Source organism: Mesoplodon densirostris, chromosome 20, assembly GCF_025265405.1.
Source record: "Mesoplodon densirostris isolate mMesDen1 chromosome 20, mMesDen1 primary haplotype, whole genome shotgun sequence".
In the NCBI taxonomy this organism is placed as follows: Eukaryota; Metazoa; Chordata; class Mammalia; order Artiodactyla; family Ziphiidae; genus Mesoplodon; species Mesoplodon densirostris.
The window spans coordinates 20,497,509-20,519,582 of record NC_082680.1 but is presented as its reverse complement, the minus strand read 5'-3'; the positions used below and the strand labels follow the sequence as shown (position 1 = coordinate 20,519,582).

At 37.5% G+C, this 22,074-nt stretch overlaps 1 protein-coding gene across 13 annotated transcripts in view; it reads right to left on the bottom strand.

Moving 5' to 3' along the window:
• DLC1 (DLC1 Rho GTPase activating protein) overlaps positions 1-22,074 on the bottom strand; it is a 407,252-nt gene that overhangs the window by 245,208 nt on the left and 139,970 nt on the right. The window contains exon 5 of one of the 13 annotated variants that reach the window (XM_060085723.1): positions 21,178-21,265. The exons of the other annotated variants lie outside the window; for them this stretch is intronic. Coding sequence (XP_059941706.1) covers positions 21,209-21,265 — 57 coding nt within the window. The 3' untranslated portion in view covers positions 21,178-21,208. Of the gene's footprint in view, positions 1-21,177; positions 21,266-22,074 lie in introns of those variants that run through there. 13 annotated transcript variants of the gene reach the window in all.

Here is a 22,074-nt window from a genome sequence, read left to right as displayed (position 1 = left end):
TCTTGGTGGTCCGGCCGAGTTTCAGGCCTGAGCCTCTAAGGTGGGAGAGCCGAGTTCAGGACACTGGACCACCAGGGACCTCCCAGCCCCACGTAATATCAAATGGCAAAAGCTCTCCCAGAGATCTCCAGCTCAGTGCTAAGACCCAGCTCCACTCAACGACCAGCAAGCTACAGTGCTGGACGCCCTATGCCAAACAACTAGCAAGACAGGAACACAACCCCACCCATTAGCAGAGAGGTTGCCTAAAATCATAATAAGTTCACATACACCCCAAAACACACCACCAGACACGACCCTGCCCACCAGAAAGACAAGATCCAGCCTCATCGACCAGAACACAGGAACCAGTCCCCTCCATCAGGAAGCCTACACAACCCACTTACCAACCTTACCCACTGGGGGCAGACACCAAGCAACAGGAGCTACAAACCTGCACCTGTGAAAAGGAGACCCCAAACACAGTAAGTTAAGCAAAATGAGAAGACAGAGAAATACACAGCAGATGAAGCAGCAAGGTAAAAACCCACCAGAACAAACAAATGAAGAGGAAATAGGCAGTGTACTTAAAAAAGAAACCAGGGTAATGATAGTAAAGATGATCCAAAATGTTGGAAATCGAATGGAGAAAATATAAGAAACGTTTAACAAGGACCTAGAAGAACTAAAGAGCAAACAAACAATGATGAACAACACAAAAATGAATTTAAAAATTCTCTAGAAGGAATCAAAAGCGGAATAATTGAGGCAGAAGAACGGATAAGTGACCTGGAAGATAAAATAGTGGAAATAACTACCACACAGAATAAAGAAAAAAGAATGAAAACAATTGAGAAGTCTCAGAGGCCACTTGGACAACATTAAACGCACCAACATTCGAATTACAGGGGTCCCAGAAGAAGAAGAGAAAAAAAGGGAATGAGAAAATACTGGAAGAGATTATAGTTGAAAACGTCCTTAATATGGCACAGGAAATACTCAATCAAGTCCAGGAAGCCCAGAGAGTCCCACAGAGGATAAATCCAAGGAGAAACATGCCAAGACACATATTAATCAAACTATCAAAAATTAAATACAAAGAAAAAATATTAAATGCAGCAAGGGAAAAGCAACAAATAACATACAAGGGAATCCCCATAAGGTTAACAGCTGATCTTTCCGCAGAAACTCTGCAAGCCAGAAGAGAGTGGCAGGACATACTTAAAGTGATGAAAAGGAAAAATCTACAACCAAGATTATTCTACCCAGCAAGGATCTCATTCAGATTCAACAGAGAAATTAAAACCTTTACAGACAAGTAAAAACTAAGAGAATTCAGCATGACCAAACCAGCTTTACAACAAATGCTAAAGGAACTTCTCTAGGCAGGAAACACAAGAGAAGGAAAAGACCTACAATAACAAACCCAAAACAATTAAGAAAATGGGAATAGGAACATACATATCGATAATTACCTTAAATGTAAATGGATTAAATGCTCCAACCAAAAGACATAGACTGGCTGAATGGATACAAAAACAAGACCCATATATATGCTGTCTACAAGAGACTCACTTCAGACCTAGGGACACATACAGGCTGAAAGTGAGGGGAAGGAAAAAGATATTCTATGCAAATGGAAATCAAAAGAAAGCTGGAGTAGCAATTCTCATATCAGACAAAATAGACTTTAAAACAAAGACTATTACAAGAGACAAGGAAAACAAAGACTATTACAAGAGACAAAGAAGGACACTACATAATGGTCAAGGGATCAATCCAAGAAGAAGATATAACAGCTGTAAATATTTATGCACCTAACATAGGAGCACCTCAATACATAAGGCAAATGCTAACAGCCATAAAAGGGGAAATCGACAGTAACACAATCATAGTAGACTTTAACACCCCACTTTCACCAATGGACAGATCATCCAAAATGAAAATAAATAAGGAAACACAAGCTTTAAATGATACATTAAACAAGAGGGACTAAAGTGATATTTAGAGGACATTCCATCCAAAAACAACAGAATACACTTTCTTCTCAAGTGCTCATGGAACATTCTCCAGGATAGATCGTATCTTGGGTGACAAATCAAACCTTGGTAAATTTAAGAAAATTGAAATCGTATCAAGTATCATTTCCAACCAGAAAGCTATGAGACTAGATATTAATTACAGGGGAAAATCGGTTAAAAATACAAACCCATGGAGGCTAAACAATACACTACTAAATAACCAAGAGATCACTGGAGAAATCAAAGAGGAAATCAAAAAATACCTAGAAACAAGTGACAATGAAAACACGACAACCCAAAACTTATGGGATGCAGCAAAAGCAGTTCTAAGAGAGAAGCTTATAGCAATACAATCCTACCTCAAGAAACAAGAAACATCTCAAATAAACAACCTAACATTACACCTAAAGCAATTAGAGAAAGAAGGACAAAAAAACCCCAAAGTTAGCAGAAGGAAAGAAATCATAAAGTTCAGATCAGAAATAAATGAAAAAGAAATGAAGGAAAAGATAGCAAAGATCAATAAAACTAAAAGCTGGTTCTTTGAGAAGATAAACAAAATTGATAAACCATTAGCCAGACGCATCAAGAAAAAAAGGGAGAAGACTCAAACCAATAGAATTAGAAATGAAGAAGGAGCAGTAACAAGTGACTCTGAAGAAACACAAAGTATCATGAGAGATTACTACAAGCAACTATATGCAATAAAATGGACAGCCTGGAAGAAATGGACAAATTCAAAGCACAGCCTTCTGAGACTGAACCAGGAAGAAATAGAAAATATAAACAGATCAATCACAAGCACTGAAATTGAAACTGTGGTTAAAAATCTTCCAACAAACAAAAGCCAAGGGCCAGATGGCTTCACAGGCAAATTCTATCAAACATTTAGAGAAGAGCTAACACCTATCCTCAAACTCTTCCAAAATATAGCAGAGTGAGGAACACTCCCTAACTCATTCCACAAGGCCACCATCACCCTGATACCAAAACCAGGCAAAGATATCACAAAAAAAGAAAACTAGAGGTCAATATCACTGATGAACATAGATACGAAAATCCTCAACAAAATACTAGCAAACAGAATCCAACAGCACATTAAAAGGATCACACACCATGATCAAGTGGCGTTTACCGCAGGAATGCAAGGATTCTTCAATATATGCAAATCAATCAATGTGATACACCATATTAACAGAGTGAAGGAGAAAAACCATATGATCACCTCAATAGATGCAGAAAAAGCTTTCGACAAAATTCAACACCCATTTATGATAAAAACCTCCAGAAAGTAGGCACAGAGGGAACTTACCCCCAACATAATAAAGGCCATATATGACAAACCCACAGCCAACATCATTCTTAATGGTGAAAAACTGAAACCATTTCCACTAAGATCAGGAACAAGACAAGGTTGCCCACTCTCACAACTATTATTCAACATAGTTTTGGAAGTTTTAGCTACAGCAATCAGAGACTAAAAAGAAATAAAAGGAATCCAAATCAGAAAAGAAGAAGTAAAACTGTCACTGCTTGCAGATAACATGATACTATACGTAGAGAATCCTAAAGATGCTACTAGAAAACTACTAGAGCTAATCAATAAATTTGGTAAAGTAGTAGGATACAAAACTAATGCACAGAAATCTCTTACATTCCTATACACTAATGATGAAAAATCTGAAAGAGAAATTAAGGAAATGTTCCCATTTACCACTGCAACAGAAAGAATAAAATACCTAGGAATAAACCTACCTGAGGAGACAAAAGACCTGTATGTAGAAAACTATAAGACACTGATGAAAGAAATTAAAGATGACACAAACAGATGGAGAGATATATCATGTTCTTGGATTGGAAGAATCAACATTGTGAAAATGACTCTACTACCTAAAGCAATCTACAGATTCAATGCAATCCCTATCAAACTACCAATGGCATATTTCACAGAAGTAGAACAAAACATTTCACAATTTGTATGGAAACACAAAAGGCCCCGAACAGCCAAAGCAATCTTGAGAAAGAAAAACAGAGCTGGAGGAATCAGGATCCTGGTCTTCAGACTGTACTACAAAGCTACAGTAATCAACACAGTATGGTACTGGCACAAAAACAGAAATATAGATCAATGGAAGAGGATAGAAAGCCCAAAGATAAACCCACACACATATGGTCACCTTATTTTTGATAAAGGAGGCAGGAATATAAAATGGAGAAAAGACAGCCTCTTCAATAAGTGGTGCTGGGAAACCTGGACAGCTAGATGTAAAAGAATGAAATTAGAACACTCCCTAACACCGTACACAATAATAAACTCAAAGTGGATTAAAGACCTAAATGTAAGGCCAGATACTACAAAACTCTTAGAGGAAAACATAGGCAGAACACTCTATGACATAAATCACAGCAAGATCCTTTTTGAGCCACCTCCTAGAGAAATGGAAATAAAGACAAAAATAAACACATGGGACCTAATGAAACTTCAAAGCTTTTGCACAGCAAAGGAAACCATAAACAAGCAAAAGACAACCCTCAAAATGGTAGAAAATATTTGCAAATGAAGCAATTGACAAAGGATTAATCTTCAAAATTTACAAGCAGCTCATGGAGCTCAGTATCAAAGAAACCAACAACCCAATCTAAAAATGGGCAGAAGACCTAAATAGACATTTCTCCAAAGAGGATATACAAATTGCCAACAAGCACATGAAAGGATGCTCAACATCACTAATCATTAGAGAAATGCAAATCAAAACTACAATGAGGTATCACCTCACACCAGTCAGAATGGCCATCATGAAAAAATCTACAAACAATAAATGCTGGAGAAGGTGTGGAGAAAAGGGAACCCTCCTGCACTGTTGGTGGGAATATAAATTGATACAGCCACTGTGGAGAACAGTATGGAGGTTCCTTAAAAAACTAAAAATTGAACTACCATATGACCCAGCAATCCCACTATGGGGCATACACCCTGAGAAAACCATAATTTAAAAAGAGTCATGTACCACAATGTTCACTGCAGCTCTATTTACAATAGCCAGGACATGGAAGCAACCTAGGTGTCCATCGACAGATGAATGGATAAACCAGATGTGGCACATATATGCAGTGGACTATTATTCAGCCACAAAAAGAAATGAAATTGAGTTACTTGTAGTGAGGTGGATGGACCTAGAGTCTGTCATACAGAGTGAAGTAAGTCAGAAAGAGAAAGACAAATACTGTATGCTAACACATATATATGGTATCTAAAAAAAAAAAATAGTTCTGAAGAACCTAGTGGCAGGACAGGAATAAAGATGCAGACGTAGAGAATGGACTTGAGGACACGGGGAGGGGGAAGGGTCAGCTGGGATGAAGTGAGAGAGTGGCATGGACATATATACACTACCAAACGTAAAATAGATAGCTAGTGAGAAGCAGCCGCACAGCACAGGGAGACCAGCTCAGTGCTTTGTGACCACGTAGAGGGGTGGGATAGGGAGGGTGGGAGGGAGACGCAAGAGGGAGGGAATATGGGGTTATATGCATACGTATAGCTGATTCACTTTGTTATACAGCAGCAACTAACACAACACTGTAAAGCAATTATACTCCAATAAAGATGTTTAAAAAAAACCCAGAATACACTGGTTTTGGTATTTTATGAATGTTTTAGAAAACAAAGGGAGAAACAACTATTAAATGAATCTCTATATGCAAAAACACATTACATTTTCGTAATAATGGTGATAAAGAAAGTTTTATCTACACTTGTCAGGAAAAATCAGATACAGACAGCTCCAAGTGTGTCCTCACGGAAGCCTGAGGATGTGCAGGTGCTCTGAGGCTGAGAGCTGCAGCGCTGGGGGTGGGGGCTTAAGTAGGTGCAGACCTGGGAATTTAATCTGTTCTGCAATATACACCCATTCTGGACCACCCTTGGTGTGCAGATTTAACCCTTAGTTAAATCAGTTAGATGGTTAGAGATGGCAGAGAGGAGGGAAGAGAGAAGTGGCTGCTATTGCCACGGCTACCTCTAGGAGGTCTTGGTCACTAGTAAATCAGGAAAGACGAATAAGCAACAGTCCCTTTCCCACAGGCACAGAAGCAGGAGAAGCTCATTTCAGTATATGAAGTATGTATGGAAAAGGCACTTTCTATAAGAACATAGAATAGAGGCTCCTAATCCTTGAGGGATGGGGGAGTATTAAAAAAAGACTTCCTGCAGATCTCACTTGTAGCAATATTGTGTAAATGTGGAGGGAGAGAAAAAAAGGTGTGTATGAAGGGAAAGAGGTGGGAGAGAGTGTGGCCTCCATGGGGGTGGCGTGTATGTGCCTGATGGTTGAGCACAAGCTGTTCCGTGTTGCTGGAGCTTAAGGTCCACTACGTGGCAAGGGGTGCAAAACAAGCTAGAGAGATAGGCTCACTCAGGGCTGCGTGTCAGGCTAAGGAAGTTGGATACTGTTCTCTATAGCATAGGGAGCTACCAAAGCTTAGCAGAAGTGACAATGAGAGATTTGCATTTTGGATGGATGACAGTGTGTGTTGAATTTAAGGACGACAGACTGGAAAGGATACCGGTTAGGACTGTTGCCATAAGAAAGATGATGAAGACTGTATGAAGACCATTGTTGGAGTGTTGATAGTAGGAATGGAGGGTATGGTTTCTGATTCCAAAAATATTTGGATACTTTGGTTAAATATGACTGAATAAACACATTCACTTAGATTAGATCCCTCCCCCAGACACATTGTAATATTAGAGAGAGAGAGAGAGAGAGAGAGAGAAAATGGAAACAAAGGAGGACACAGAGATAATGCAACCCATATCAATAATATTTTTACTCTGTAAAGTATTGATAGATGGACTGTTGGTAGCTACATAGAGGCTACAGAGAGCTGTATTCTCAGCCTTCCTGGGGGAAGTCAGTAAGAAGGAAGCAGATTCCTTCAGCTTAAAGAAACCTGAACTTGCTCAAAGAATGGAGGCACCAGTTATTAGGGATGGGAATGTGGCGATGAAAAGAGGAGGAATGACTTTACATGTAGCACTTAGATTCCCAGATCCACTGGCCCATGCTGCATAGCCAGTTAACTGCCTGTCTGCCACTTCAACAGGGCACAGGAAGTTTATTCTCTCCAGAAACTAATCACACAGGTTCTGCACCCAAAGAAACTGGGCAGAGCTGAGGGCAGGATAAGATGCAAGAGTGGAAATAGAGAGTAAGTGAAAGGCTGACACTCCCTTCTCCTGCTCACCCCCTTGGATTTTTTTTTTTTTTTTTTTTTTTTGCGGTATGTGGGCCTCTCACTGTTGTGACCTCTCCCGTTGCGGAGCACAGGCTCCGGACGTGCAGGCTCAGCAGCCATGGCTCACAGGCCCAGCCACTCCGTGGCATGTGGGATCCTCCCGGACTGGGGCACGAACCCGCATCCCCTGCATCGGCAGGCGGACTCTCAACCACTGCGCCACCAGGGAAGCCCACCCCTTTGGATTTTGACAACCAGAAATCACCTAGCATTGTGAAACTTCCCAAAGAGAGCTGCAGTTCAACCAGATCATTAGTCACCATTAGTAAACAAGTCTTAGAGTGGCCCCCTCCCATCTTCGTTCCATCATAGAGCATCGAATCAACTTTTAGTGACTTATCTTTTTATATAAAAATATAGCTAATGCTCACCAGATATATAAGGAAGGCTGCTAACGTCAAAGGCAGAACAAAAAAGAATACATACAAAAAAATGAAATTTGGAGAAAACAGAGATAATACAAGGAAGAAAAGAAAATTGCAAAGAAAGCCATAATTAGAATCAATGGAGAAATGATTTAAAAATACCATAATCAGAACAGGATGCCATAGAAAAGGACTATCCAGAGAACATGAATGGTCATATATTTTTTAAACAAAAATTTAAAAATTCAATAGAATTTTGGAAAATAAATTAGCAAAAATTTTCTCAGAAAGAAGATAAAAATGAAAAAAGTACAGAATATGGAAGACAAAGGTTTAAAAAAGTAGAGGATGGGCTTCCCTGGTGGCGCAGTGGTTGAGAGTCCGCCTGCCGATGCAGGGGACACGGGTTCGTGCCCCGATCCCGGAAGATCCCACATGCCGCGGAGCGGCTGGGCCCGCGAGCCATGGCCGCGGGGCCTGTGTGTCCGGAGCCTGTGCTCCGCAACGGGAGAGGCCACAGCAGTGAGAGGCCCGCGTACAGCAAAAAAAAAAAAAAAAAGTAGAGGATAAGTCCAAGAGGTCTAATATCTAAATCATAGGAGCTACAGAAAGACATCACAGAAGAACAAGAGGAAGAAATTATTTTTAAAAATACAAGGATATCACCAGAAATGAAGGAATGAGTTTTCAGATTTAAAGGGACAAACAGATAACTAGAAAAAAAAAAGAGAGGGGGGAAAAAAAAAAAGAAACAGACTAACATTAAGGTATATCACTGTAAATTCTCACTCCACTAGAGATAAATAGAGAATCTAAATTTTTGATAGGGAAGATGAAAACAGTTCACATATAGGATTGGGAATAAGAGTGTCATTGGACTTCTCAAGAGCAAAACTGCAAGCTAGAAGGCAACCAAGTAATGCTTAGACATTTTAAAGGATAATTATTTCCAACCAAGAATTCTATACCTATCTAAACTATCAATCAACTATCAGGGCAGATTAAAAGCATTTTCAGACATGGAAATTAATTTAAAAAATGATATATTCCATAAACTATTTCTCAGGAAGCCATTAGAAAATCTATTCCATCATAACAAGGAAGTAAACCGAAAAAGGGGAATATAAATGAATTCCAGGAAGCAGGGGATCCATCCCAGGATAAGTCAAAGAAAACCCCCTGGATAATGGTGACAGGCTGACAGCTGGGGAGAGGGACAGATAACAGATAATCCACAGGGAAGCAGAAAAATAGAAATCATCATGAGAAATACCTTCAAGAAAAAAATAAAACAAGACAAAACAAACCAGGTGGATTACCAGATCAATAATGTCAGCATATTGAAAAAAGTTTTACAATTCTGGCAAAGAGTTTGGAGATGAATAAGTGAGAAGAATATAGAGAATAAGCCCTGTTTCCCTCAAAGGAGGCAACTAAGGGGGAAAAATTGTTTCCAATAAAGGAACATAATCATATTATAATATTACAAGGTGTGTGTGTGTGTGTGTGGTATAGGAGATAAATCCTTATCTTTTACAGCTAAATAACTAAAAGGGAAAATCATGAAATCTCAGTTAAGCATGCTATTTAGAAACATAGAAGCAAATATCAATAGAAACAGCAAGACATTTAAAATGATTGCTCTGGGGAGCAGAAATCAGGAGGGGGAGAGATGGGGTAGGGGGTTGCTAATTTTCATTATACATGTAGTTATACTACTTTGACCATTAAAACATGAGCATGTTTTTTGTTGATACAAATAAAAAATAAATATCACAAAAGGAAACAAAGGGAAAATCATCTGGATTTGAAGTTGGCTGGGTAGGGGAGGTGACAAAGGTAGAGTATTCTACGTGAATGATTAGATTAGACAATGTGAAGCTGATTTTAGGAAAGGAGCAGGTATCTGGTGGCAAGAACTATGAGGAAGAAAAAGAGATAAACTGCATTTTAGATATCCTGAGTTTGAAGTGTATGTGGCCTCAGGATGATTTGATCAAACTTTATCAGGATTCTATCTTTCCTCTTTGCTTCTCTTTTGTTTGCTGACCTAATCTCTGAGAAGAGCTTCTCCATGCAGCAGAAGATATGGCTGCAAGCATATTGAGAATTACATAGTTTAGTTTGTGACCAGAAACTAAAGTATGCAGTCTTGTTTGACAGGTCTGAAAACTTCTGGAGATATTATGCAATCTAAGCTGGATGACGACATGCTCCCCTTTGTGGCCAGAGGCTGGATGTGTTACCAGAAGAAGGTGTCTTAAGAGAAAAGTAATACACACCATATCCATAACTTTTCTTAAAAATTGTATTCCCTTTTTTCAAGGTCCACTTCAAAATATACCCTAATGATAGACGTTGTGACTACTTCAACTGGAATTCATTTAACATTCCTTCATAACACCCATTGCTTTATTACCTGTATGTCCTTTATCATTTGTTGCATTTAGTTGAATTTTTTATGTGTGTATATTATATCTCCTCTCTGAGATTTTAAGCTCCTTATGTGAAAGTGTAAAATGTAACTATAAAGAAAAACACTGGAAGGTTTCTACCTAAATAAGAATGTCCAATAGTAAACTGGAAAGTTTGCAGATTTTAATGATTCCACTACTCACACCTTACCTAGAAGGCCCTCTTGGTAATTGTTTTTGAACTTACTACTCATTCTTTTCTTAAAAAATATTTTTAAATAAAAATTTTTTAAATTTACAATTTTTAAAGATTATTTTCTATTTACAGTCATTACAAAATATTGGCTCTATTCCCCATGTTGTACAATGCATCCTTGAGCCCATCTTACACCCAACAGTTTGCACCTCCCACTCCCCCCTCTCCCCACAGGTAACCACTAGATTGTTCTCTATTCTTTTGATATCTTCTTTTGAAATATTTGTCCTTTTCAAGATAATTACATTTTTAAACAGTCAAATCTAGTGACAGGTTTCATGAAGCAGAATTTTTGAAGTAAATTTTTGATAAAGATGTTTGATTTAGATTCTTGAAATGGACAAATTCAAGAACAGTTTTCACGAATAAGGTAATGATAATATAATGATGTTTTTTTCCATGATTTGTAAGTTGGCTTTGAATGTCTTTCTGAAGGAGTCCCAAATACTTTTAAACAATGAGGTTATTTATTTAATAAACACAAACGTAGTATCTATTATATACCAAGCATCATTCTAAGTCCTTTGTGTGCATTAATGAGGAAGGTACTATTATTATCCTCATTTTATAAATGAAGAAACTAAAGCACAAAGAATTTAAGAAACTAATGTCACAGACTAGGAAATAGAGTTGCGATTCAGTCCCAAATCCAGGTATTTTACCACTGATGTCATGCTATACTATCATGGTAATGTTCACTTTTCCAACATGATCACTAAACAGGGGGTGTATGCCCTGCCTTTGAGCCAAATCCATTCTCCCCAGTTTCTGTACAGCCTGTAAGTTACAGTTTTTGACGTCTGAAAAACAACAAAAGAGAATATATTGTGGTACATGAAAATTATATGAAATTGAAATTTTAGTATCCAGAAGTAAAATGTTATTGGAACACAACCACGTACATTGCTTTATGTACTGTCCACGCTGCTTTTGCAATATAACAGCAGAATTGAGTAGTTGTGGCAGAGACCAAATGGCCTGCAAAACCTAAAATATTTGCTATTTGACACATTATAGAAAAAGTTTGCTGACCCCTGACTTAGAAAAATAATATTTTTGTGGATGTCTATGTTCTGACATATTTCTCAAAAGAAATTCCAAAAGAAACTGGTTTTAGTAGTTTATATTATAGTGATTTGATTTGACATTTCTTATTTTAAATTAAGTTCATTTTCGTGGCATATAATAACATATATCCATTAATTTAAGAAATATTTAATTCATATATGCCAGACACTGCTTGTAGAAAACAAAGGAAAGTATAAAGAGTAAAATAAAAATTTTAGTATCATTATTTTACTGTCATTTCTCATGCTCTCAAAAACATCTATAGAGTGCTTTCCACACTGTTAAGAGATCAATAAATCTTTATTAGTAATTAATTTTGTTGCATTTTACACATAGAGTGTTTCCCATTATGTGCTGAATGGCTCCATATGCTTACAAAGAGATAAAAGGAAGTTATGCAGAGAGCTTTATGATTTAAAAAATGTAAAACATTAATGGAACTAGAAAGAGGCGATGGAGCACTGCAGCTGAAGGCAGGTCTTGGAGCCAGACTGTCTGCCTTCCAATCCTGCTATGCTACTGAGTTCCTACTCAAGTTACACATGGAAGCCCTAGGGTGGGAGATCACCCCCTCTCCTGGCTTCAGTTTCCTCGTCTGTAGACTTCTGTGTTTGAGATGAAAGGATCTGTAAGGTCTCAAGGATTTTATGAACAGATACGCTGGCTTTTGATTTTTAACATTTCCATTAAGAGACATTGTTTGGTGTGATGTGGGATAACAGGGAGATAAGAACGAGGTCAAATAAATATTTACCATTGGCTAAGCATTAACCATTGCTTTGTAATATTAGATGAATTATTTTGTCCTCCTTTAAAAAGCAGAATCCTCACTCATGCGTGGATAAGCATATTGGTCCTTTCATTTTTCAAAGTGAAGTGAAAAATATATAACAGTAGAGATGAGTTTGATGCCTAAACAAATTGTCCAGAACTATAGTTAAAGCTGAGTAATTTTTTATCAAATCTAAACAGTTGGAAAGTCCTCCTTTATTCTCCATTTCAAAACATGATTCATTTAGAGATTTGTAGAGATGGGTAATAGCTCTTCTTGGGGACATATTTTGCACGTAGACTTTTAACTTCTATTATATCGATAGGACAGTAATATGAAAATACTTATTTTAATAAAGACATACATTTAAAATATCGATAGTCTTTTAAGAGACTATCAACAAGACATTGCATGAGAAAATACTCACGAGTCTTCATTTAAAATAAAGTCTATGTCCTGTTAAACAATGATTTATTTTTAAGTTTTAGCTTCTTGGGGTAGTTGCGTTAAGAAAATTGTTTAAAAACACTTTTCAATTAAAAGGCAGGTCACTGTTACCTGTGATGTGTGTGTGTGTGTGTGTGTGTGTGTGCACTCACATGACACACGTGTGCTGTGAACATAGGCTTATATTCACATATGCATACCTAGAAAGCCATCAGATGGAAAAGGAAATATAGGGGGATCCTTTTGTCTAGGAAGCTCCCTATGTGAATTTACTTTAAATAAATAAAATAATAATCTGTTAGCCCAGTCATTATTTTGTCATTAATATGTATATGGTACATTGTCTTTTGGGGAAGAAGAATCATTAGCCAATTGTGATAACTATGATTTTGGAAAAAATAAATTAAATTTGTGGCCTGAACATTTACAACACTGACTCCACACCTATCAGTAATACCAGTATTCTAACTCACCCAAGTAATCTGCTCATTCTGTAGAGAGGATAAACAAAAGCCAAAATGCATAGACATCTACTTAAAGAAAAATCTATCTTAGCAAACAACAAAGCCCCACAGTAAATTTGTTTTATTAGAAAATTAAGCCCTTTTTTTCCCAAAGATACTATATAATTTTCATGTCCCAGATGATATTCTGCCTTCTAAGTTGTCCTTGTTAACATAGATCACTTTGCCCTGAATGGTGGCCAGGGTGGCTTTGCTCTTTGAGGCTACAAACCAGACAGGCTACAAGAGTTAAGCCAAGGGGAGGCTTGCCCTGTCCAGTTCTTGGAAGAGGAACTCCCAGGGAAAGGAAGTGGAGATGGGCATTCTGGTCAGGGGTTTCAGACCATCTGAAGAATTCTTTTCCTCAACTACATACGTGGCATTTCTTCTGAGTCAGATGGAAAAAATATGTTTGAACTCATATATAAAACCTGTGAAAGGTTTCACAACCTTCTACTGCTTGTTCACTTAAAACAACAAAAGCTTGTTTTCCTAAAGCCCTTCCAATGCTGATGTTCTACAGTGCTTAGTAAGAGGCACAGTTCTCGATTTACTCAGTGAAGGTCAAGAGTAAAACAGGCTAATGGATCCCTGCTTCTCTGTGTTTCAGCCTCTTGGGATTCTGCCCTCCAGCCACACTGAACTTCTTTTTGTTATTGTAATTGGCAATGCTCTTCCACCTCAGACCTTTGAACATGATGTTACTCTGCCTAAAAGCTCACACTCTGCTTCTTTGCTTGGCTAATTCCTACTGATTCAACTTTCTTCATTTGACATAGTTACTGCTACCTTATATATGCCAACCTCCTTCCAGGCTTTGCTTAAATAAAACTTTTTCTAGGAAGCCTTTACTGGCCCTTCTAACTAGTTAGATGATCTTGCTACAGGCTCCCACAGCAACTTGCACTTCTATCATAGCCCTTAACATATTTTATTGTCCATCACTTCCAGTTTCATTGTCATATGGGCTTGACTTGTGAGCTTAGCGAGAACGCGGAATGGGTCTATCATCTTCACCTTTGTCTATTCCCAGGGCCCAATGCAGTATCTGGCACTAAGCAGCTGTGAAAAGATTCATACTGAGTGAACACCAAAAATAATTACCAGAGATTTTAGTATAGGTATGAATATAAACAGAACTCCTTTAGAAGTAGAAAAAAGAAAACTGAAAATTGAACACGTTTGGTTTGAAATTCATTTATGCACCGAGTTCATTAGCCACATAGCATGTTTAATATTTAGCTCACTGAAAAAGTTCAGATATGTAGAAAATTAGAAAATCAATGGTTTTGATAAGTCACTGATAAAATCAATGACTGTTCTCATTTCAAATAAAATAAGATATCATTGTGAGGGCTGTTATTTATAATCATCATATTGTTGCACATCAGTTAAAATACATTATTTTCTAGAGCTTGACCATTACCATAAAGAGTAATTCAGATATCCTAAATATTGCAATCACATTTAAAAAACACTTTGCTACATGAAATGAAACTTAAAAAAAATCTATCCCACAGCACATAATCATTTACTGGTTACCTGTATTAGTCAGTATGGGCTGCATAACAAAATACCATAGGCTGGGTGGCTTAAACAACTGAAATTTACTTCTCACTGTTCTGGAGGCTAGTAGTTTAAGATCAAGGTCCAGCAGATTTGACTCCTGGTACCGACTCTCTTCCTGGCTTAACAGATGGCCACCTTGCTGCACCCTCACATGGGCTTTCCTCTGAATACATGAGGGAAGACAGCAAGTTCTCTCGTCTCCTCCAATAGAGACACTAATCCTATCGAATCAGGGCCCCACCCTTATGACTTCATTTAACCTAAATTACTTCAATATTCTAAATACAGTCACAATGAGGGTTAGGGCTTCAAGATATGAATTTTGGGGCACCCAATGTAGTTCGTAGCTTTATCATTCTAGAATAACATTTTAAGTAATACAACTTGAAGCCCTGGAAAGAATTCTTTTGGTGTGTATTACACAAAGTAGTACTGATTCATTAAAAAAAGAAATCTTTTTTTTTCAATTAAGCACTGTTACTATGATGCAAGGGAAGTTATTTTTCTGGAGTTTGGAGTAATAGTTACTGACTTGGCATTATCTTTACAGGAATTGATATCATTTGGCCAGATATCACACAAGGCATTTCCTCTCGAACTTTTTAATGTCATCTTATTTAGACTTTTAGACCTGGTCATGAACTCAGAAGTCACTCAGTCCAATTCCTTTATTTAAAGATGAGGAAATTTAGGTCAAAGAGCTTGAGTTGCCCAAATACCTAGCAAGTTAGTCAAAGTTTTTCACAATTTGTTTCAATTTACATTTTATCTAAATTGTCCTTCCTTCTCCTGCACTGTATATTTTCACCATACCAGATTACTTGGCAACTACTTTTCAAAGTCCTGATTAAAATCTCTCCAAGACAATTCTGTCTGCACTGCCCAAACAGAATTGATTATTCATTTCTCTCTGTCTCTTTAGAATTTTTTCAAATGCTTGCATATCACTTCTTGAATTATGTAAAAGTAATCTGTGTTGATTTACATTCTTCATTAAATTATGAGCTTAGTATAGGACCTTAATAAATGATTTCCAAACTTCCCTTCTGAAGGTCATGTGGCTCATAAATGATACGTCAACAATGGAAATCTGGGTCTCCTGACTTCCTGATTAATGTTCTTCTTATTCCTAGATAACACTTCACTCTTCAGATACTTATTTTAGCGTTCTGGAGGGCACAGCATTTCATAAACGTAAGTCAGAGAAGCCTCACAAAAGCCCTTCCCTGCGTTAGACATGACATCCTAATTCACTGTCTGACGCCTACATAGTTCAAATACACCACAACAAAGAAAACTGTTATATTTCTCAGGGGGCAAATTTACCCCAAGAATTCAGCATCAAAAGTCAAGTTTGAATTTTACTGTTATGACTCTGGCTTGTGGAAGAACTGGAAGAATAGTGCAGGAACTGAGCATAGTCACGTTGTAGGATGCCCCAAACAGATTAAAGGTCATGAAGTTAAGCCTGGGGCAATTGTTCTCTGAACTCTGGCACATTCTTACCGGGTTTCTGCTGTTTTATTGCTTTTGGCCCTTCCCTTAGAGTTGAGCAAGGATTGTGAAATTCTGAATAAAGTTACAAGAAGACAGGTTGATTCTCCTTTCATGATTCAAATTCCAATTCTTTTCCTCTTCAAATTTTTTTTTATCCTGGAAATTATAATAGTTGAGATATTTTGCAACAGATGTGTTGTAGTCTTATGAAAATTGAGATGGACAAAAAAACACCTATTTTTTAATGCTGTATGAATATTCAGAAGTAATAAGATATTAGAAATTTAAAAAAGAAATTAAAATTCTTATTTTAATAAGATATAGAAATTAATAAGATATTAGAAATTTTACATCCTCTGAAGATGTAAAAATGTCCAGAAGAAATTAGAAGAGGGCTACTTGATAATAAAAAATATAAATTCCACTTAGGGTACACATTTTATAAAAATACCTTTGTATATATTCTCATAAAGTAGGTATTATCTTAAAAGAGATAAGGACTTTCTTAAAATTCCCAGTTAAATCTTTAAAGCTAATCGAGCTATAACATTTTGTTCTATAAAAAACATTCTCCTATCCACCTTAAGTTTTTCTGGAACTAAAATCTGTAAGTCAGAAGATTCTAACTTACTAATTAACTGAAATCAATGTTATCAGAACAAGTCTCTTTTCCAATATGCAAGTTGAAGATAGGGGGATGACCTCTGATTTGCATTTACTCCAAAAAGTGCTTGATTTCTCTGGTAAGTATTCTTTCTTATGGGTTTGCTTAGCAGCATAGACTATTATTAATTTACCTCCTTCATTTTCTTCTGGTCTACAATAGGTGAAAAAAATATAATAAGACTTCTTTTTCTTTTTAAGAAACAAACATTAAATATTTTTCCATTTTATCCATTATAATTTCTCTTTCCCAAATAATCACAGAACACAGGGTTACAATATCCTTGAAAGTACAACATAAAATCCCTGCTAAGGAAGGAGTCAGATGAAAACGCTAACAGAGAAAAAAATAAAAAAGAGGTGGTGAGTAGAAAAGATTCCCTTTGATCTGAACCCAAGCACACAAGTTGGCCATTAGTTTTAGATTTTCTTTCTTTTCCCTTTTTTTTTTTTTTTTGCGGTACGCGGGCCTCTCACTGTTGTGGCCTCTCCCGTTGCGGAGCACAGGCTCTGGATGCGCAGGCTCAGCGGCCATGGCTCACGGGCCCAGCCGCTCCGCGGCATGTGGGATCTTCCCAGACCGGGGCACGAACCCGCATCCCCTGCATCGGCAGGCGGACTCTCAACCACTGCGCCACCAGGGAAGCCCCTTTCTTTTCCCTTTTTGTATATACTCACTGACAAAGTTACTCAAAAGAAGACTATGTTACATTGCAAGCTTGTGGAAGATGTTTGTTTCCAAATTATTTGAAAGGTGATGCCTATTTTATTATGCAAAAGCAAAACAGTTACAAACTGTCTCTTTAAACAGTATTTGTTCTCTGTCCTCTCTGCTGTCTCACAAAACCTGGCCCATAAGCTGATATGGAATTCCTGGCAAGTGAAGTGGCTTATTTTGTATCCCTAACCCAACAATTTGGCTTTATTGGGTAATGTTATGCTCAGGTAATGCTATGTAAATCTGGGCAGATGAGTTTTACTTCAAGACCTCGGACTCAGATTATAAATGAAAAGGGCCCAGTTCTGCTGTCCATATGCACCTGCAACTTTGCTTGAGGTCAGGGGTAATTGCTACTATTGGAAGAGGTGAAGTTTGCTTTCAACCGGTTTAGCAAAACACAACTTATTCTAAATACATCAGAGAGGAAATCTCAGCAAATCCAGTGATGTTGAAATTTGTGTGGAACAGCAATCCAAAAACTGGTTTTGTGATATCCAAGAGTGCTTTCAATTGTCTAAGGAGTTTTGCAAAATTCTTAAAGGAATTCTCGAAATATTCTTAACTGTTTATTACCAAAAAAAATGATATAAAATAAAAATATCAACCATGCCATGATTTCAGGAGAGATGCTGGACAGTGACATAAAGTTAAGCAATGAGATGCTGTTATAACTTTTAACGAGTAGGAAGTTTAAGTTCTAAAGCATTACATTATGTACCAAAACATACATGAAATTAAACTAATACTATTTAGGCATCATGGAAAGAATAAACAGAAATGCGTAGCAAACTGCAGATGTGTTTACACTTGATGGAGTTTGACAGGAATGGGAGAACTGCTAAAGGCAAAACTTATGAAGAGCTACTGTATCAACATTTTAAAAGTGGGTAAGCTGGGTTCTCCATTAGGGTACTTAGAAAGCATCCTCCCAGAACTGGAGAGAATACATTCTTTGCCTATGTATGTCTTTGCCTATATATGTCTCTTGAGTCCTAGTTTCCTCTTCTGTAAAAGGAGGATAATAAAGCTCACTTCATTGGATTATTTTGAGAATTAAATGCACATAAGACACTCAGCACAGGGCCTTGCCCAGGGTGAATACGCAATGCATGTTAAGTTACCTAAGCGGGTGTGTGTACATCAGAATCACTTGGAAAATTTTAAAACATACTATTTCCAGGGCCCCACTACAAACCAATTAAAATCAGAACCTGGGGTTAGGGACCATACATACATTGGTATTATAAAAGCTCCCCTGGAGATTCTAATTGCAGTCAGGGTTGCAAACCACTGATCTAAGCTATCTAATTAGTCTAACAGTGGTTTTAAACCCTGGCTGCACTTTGAAATCACCTGGAAACTTAAACAATACTGATGCCTGGGTTTCTGTTTCTGATTTAATTTATACAAGGTTCAGCTTGGGAACTGGAAGTGTTAAACATTCTTCAGTTAATTATTTTTTAAAAATCTCACTTTACTGAAGTATGACATACACAGAGCTGTACACAGTTAATGTTTATAACTGATGACTTTGGAGATAAATATACAATCCTGAAGCCATCACCACCATCAAGGTCACACACATATCCATCAACTCCAAAAGTTTCCTCCAGCCCCCTTTGTTTATTTTTATTTATTTTTTCCCCAGTTAATTCTAACGTGCCCCAGGTTGAGGACCACAAAGAATTAGGAGGATGACACTTATCCTGTGTGTTCTGGTTGCATAATGTGTTTTCTTTTATAAATAGTGTAATTTTTCTGATTATACAAGTAATCCGTGTCTTTAAAAATTATTGAATGCAGAAAACTGTGAAGAAAATAGTAATTTAAATCAATCCATAATCTCACCGCCCAGATATAAACATCGTCAACAGTTTGGTTTGTTTCGTCTTTGTATGCTAATTGTTTTACATGGTTGGGCTTATGCTACATACACAGCATTATATTCCTTCTCTTTTTTATTTTACATTACAACACAATATTTTTCAATGTCATTTAATATACATTTCAGGTATCATTTTAAAGAAGTAACCTACCTTAAAAAAATCTCCATTACATATTATTATTTTGCATATTTCAAAGAAAAGTCCAGACAAATTATCTAGGAACTTTTTGGCAAACTTCCCTTACCAAAATCACGTTTCCCTGAGTGAGGAGTAGCCTCAAGCTTCTTGCTCAAGGCAGAACTCAAGAAGCTGACATTGGTATTGCTGCCCAAGTCCTCCTCATCAATCCCACTTATCAGTAATCTTCTACAGGGAAGTCATGGACTTGGATGCTGGGCAATGGGCCAGGTAATGATTTGAATGCCAAGCTAAGATAGACCTCCAACAGTCAAGGCAGGAAAAAGACAGATGAATGGAGAATGTCCTAAAACCAAAGAAATAAATCCAAACTCAGAGCCAGAGTCTCTGGACACAGTAGACTGTCAACTACTAAGCATTTGAGAAAATCAGCAGAACTTGCCAGTTTCTTGCCCATAAGGAAGAAAGTATTGAGCAGTGGCTTACACTGAAGCTGCTTACAAGGCAAAGATGAATTAGCACAAACTAAGTTCATCTAGTCTGTGGAATCAATCTAGAAGCTGAGGATAAAATTTGCAGGGCAGATGAACTCAGTGACACTAAAGGATGTAGAAGCTGAGCAGTGAAAATTCAACGACTTGCTGGAAGTTAACCAGTAAAACTGGAGAAACAGTCTGTGTTCGGGGGCATTGTAAATAGTCTGGCTTGGAAAAATTTCCTCGACATCCTCCAGAGTGGAGGCACCAAAGTGTGAAATTAGAACACTTGCCTTGGTGCAGTCAGATTTCTGGGTACTCTCTAAAGTGGGAGCCAAGCACCTGATAGCGCAATCATCTCAAGGCTAAGCCTTAGGTGAGAGGTAAACTCGGATATAGGTTCACCTTTCCTGGATGCATTACCTCAGAACTCTTCCATTTTTGAACAGGCACATCTGTTTCTCATAATCCATGATTAATTATCTGTCCTCTAGTATTGTTGCCTATTTTTTAAATGTATGTTAATCTTCTTACTAAAACAAAACTATAAACAAGGGGAGGTGTGGAAGAGGGAAAGGAATTTACATTACGTTTAGAATAAAACTCAAACTTACCATAGTCTGTGGGCCCTGTGTGACCCCACTGCTGGCCCCTTCCCATTCCCCAAGGATTCCACACACTTTCCTGTCTCAGGGCCTTTGCTCTGGATATTTCCTACCTAGACCTCTCCTCTTTTGGCCCTTTTCATCCACATGGATGGCTTCTTCTCATCATTCAAGTATTACAGCATCCTAGAGAGGTCTTTCTAGACTATCCTACCAAAAGATTTACTCCCTCTTACCTCTATTTTTTTTCAATTTTTTCCCCTTATCACAATGCAGTCATTCCTTTTTTCTGGAATTATGCATATCTGCCTACTCTGTGCATGCTAATGGCATACAATAGATGGTCTCTACAACCAGGAGCCTACACTTTAGTAGGGGATAGAAACATGACTCATACACTCTCATAAATCATTGCAAAATCCTAATTCTGTTAAGATCTATGAATGAGAGCCCATGAAACTAACCTGTAAGTATCCGACTTTGGATTTCTTTGTAGTTTGTTATCTGTCTCGCACTTGAATATGTGCTTCCTAAGGGCAGAGTCTTTGCTTTGTCTGGTTCTGCACTGTAGACCCATAGCGTGCACACTGTGAGGATGTAATAGGTGTCATTGGATAAATGAATGCTAAGCATTTACATTTACACTTTCCATTAAACTTCATGGTAACCATGAGAACTACGTACAACTACCCCTATTTTACGGATAAATAGGCTTGAAGCTCAGATAAGAAAATAGTTCAAGATCATGAAGCTGGTGACAGAACCAGAAGTTGAACCTAGTTCTTATCCCAAGTCATTGCTCTTTCTATTCCACAAAAGGCATGGGAGAGGCAAAGAATAAATTACTGTAAATTGTTTTACAATGATGTAGAAACTAAGCACATTAGTTATTTTCGTGTGTTCTCATAAGATCAAAAGCAAAAACCAAAACAAACAAACCTACTACCATGCAAAAGAATCCTACAAATTTATTTTCCAATAGCATTGCAGTACCAACAAAATCTAACTTCACCAAGCAACCTCAAATATTTCTAGGGTTTGGTGATTGCAAAATTGTATTTCATTTGGATCTCTTTGTATCTGGCACCAAAACAACAACTTGAATAATCAGGAACAAAGCTGTATGCTTGTGTGGCACTTGCTTGACTCGCCTAAAGGAAACCAGGTACAAAGGTACATACTCTCTTAACTCTTTCTACACTCTAAGAAGTTCTCTGAAATTTGGAAGAAATTCCTACAGTGGCTTCTTCATTAATTATGGCGTGAGTGTTAGCAAGGAGAGGCGCGCATGTGCATGTGTATGTGTATGCACGTGCAGGTGTGTATTTTGCTCACATATTTGCTTTTATATCCTCCTTTAATTCCTCCAAGATCTCTCCTTCCAGATCTTGGATAA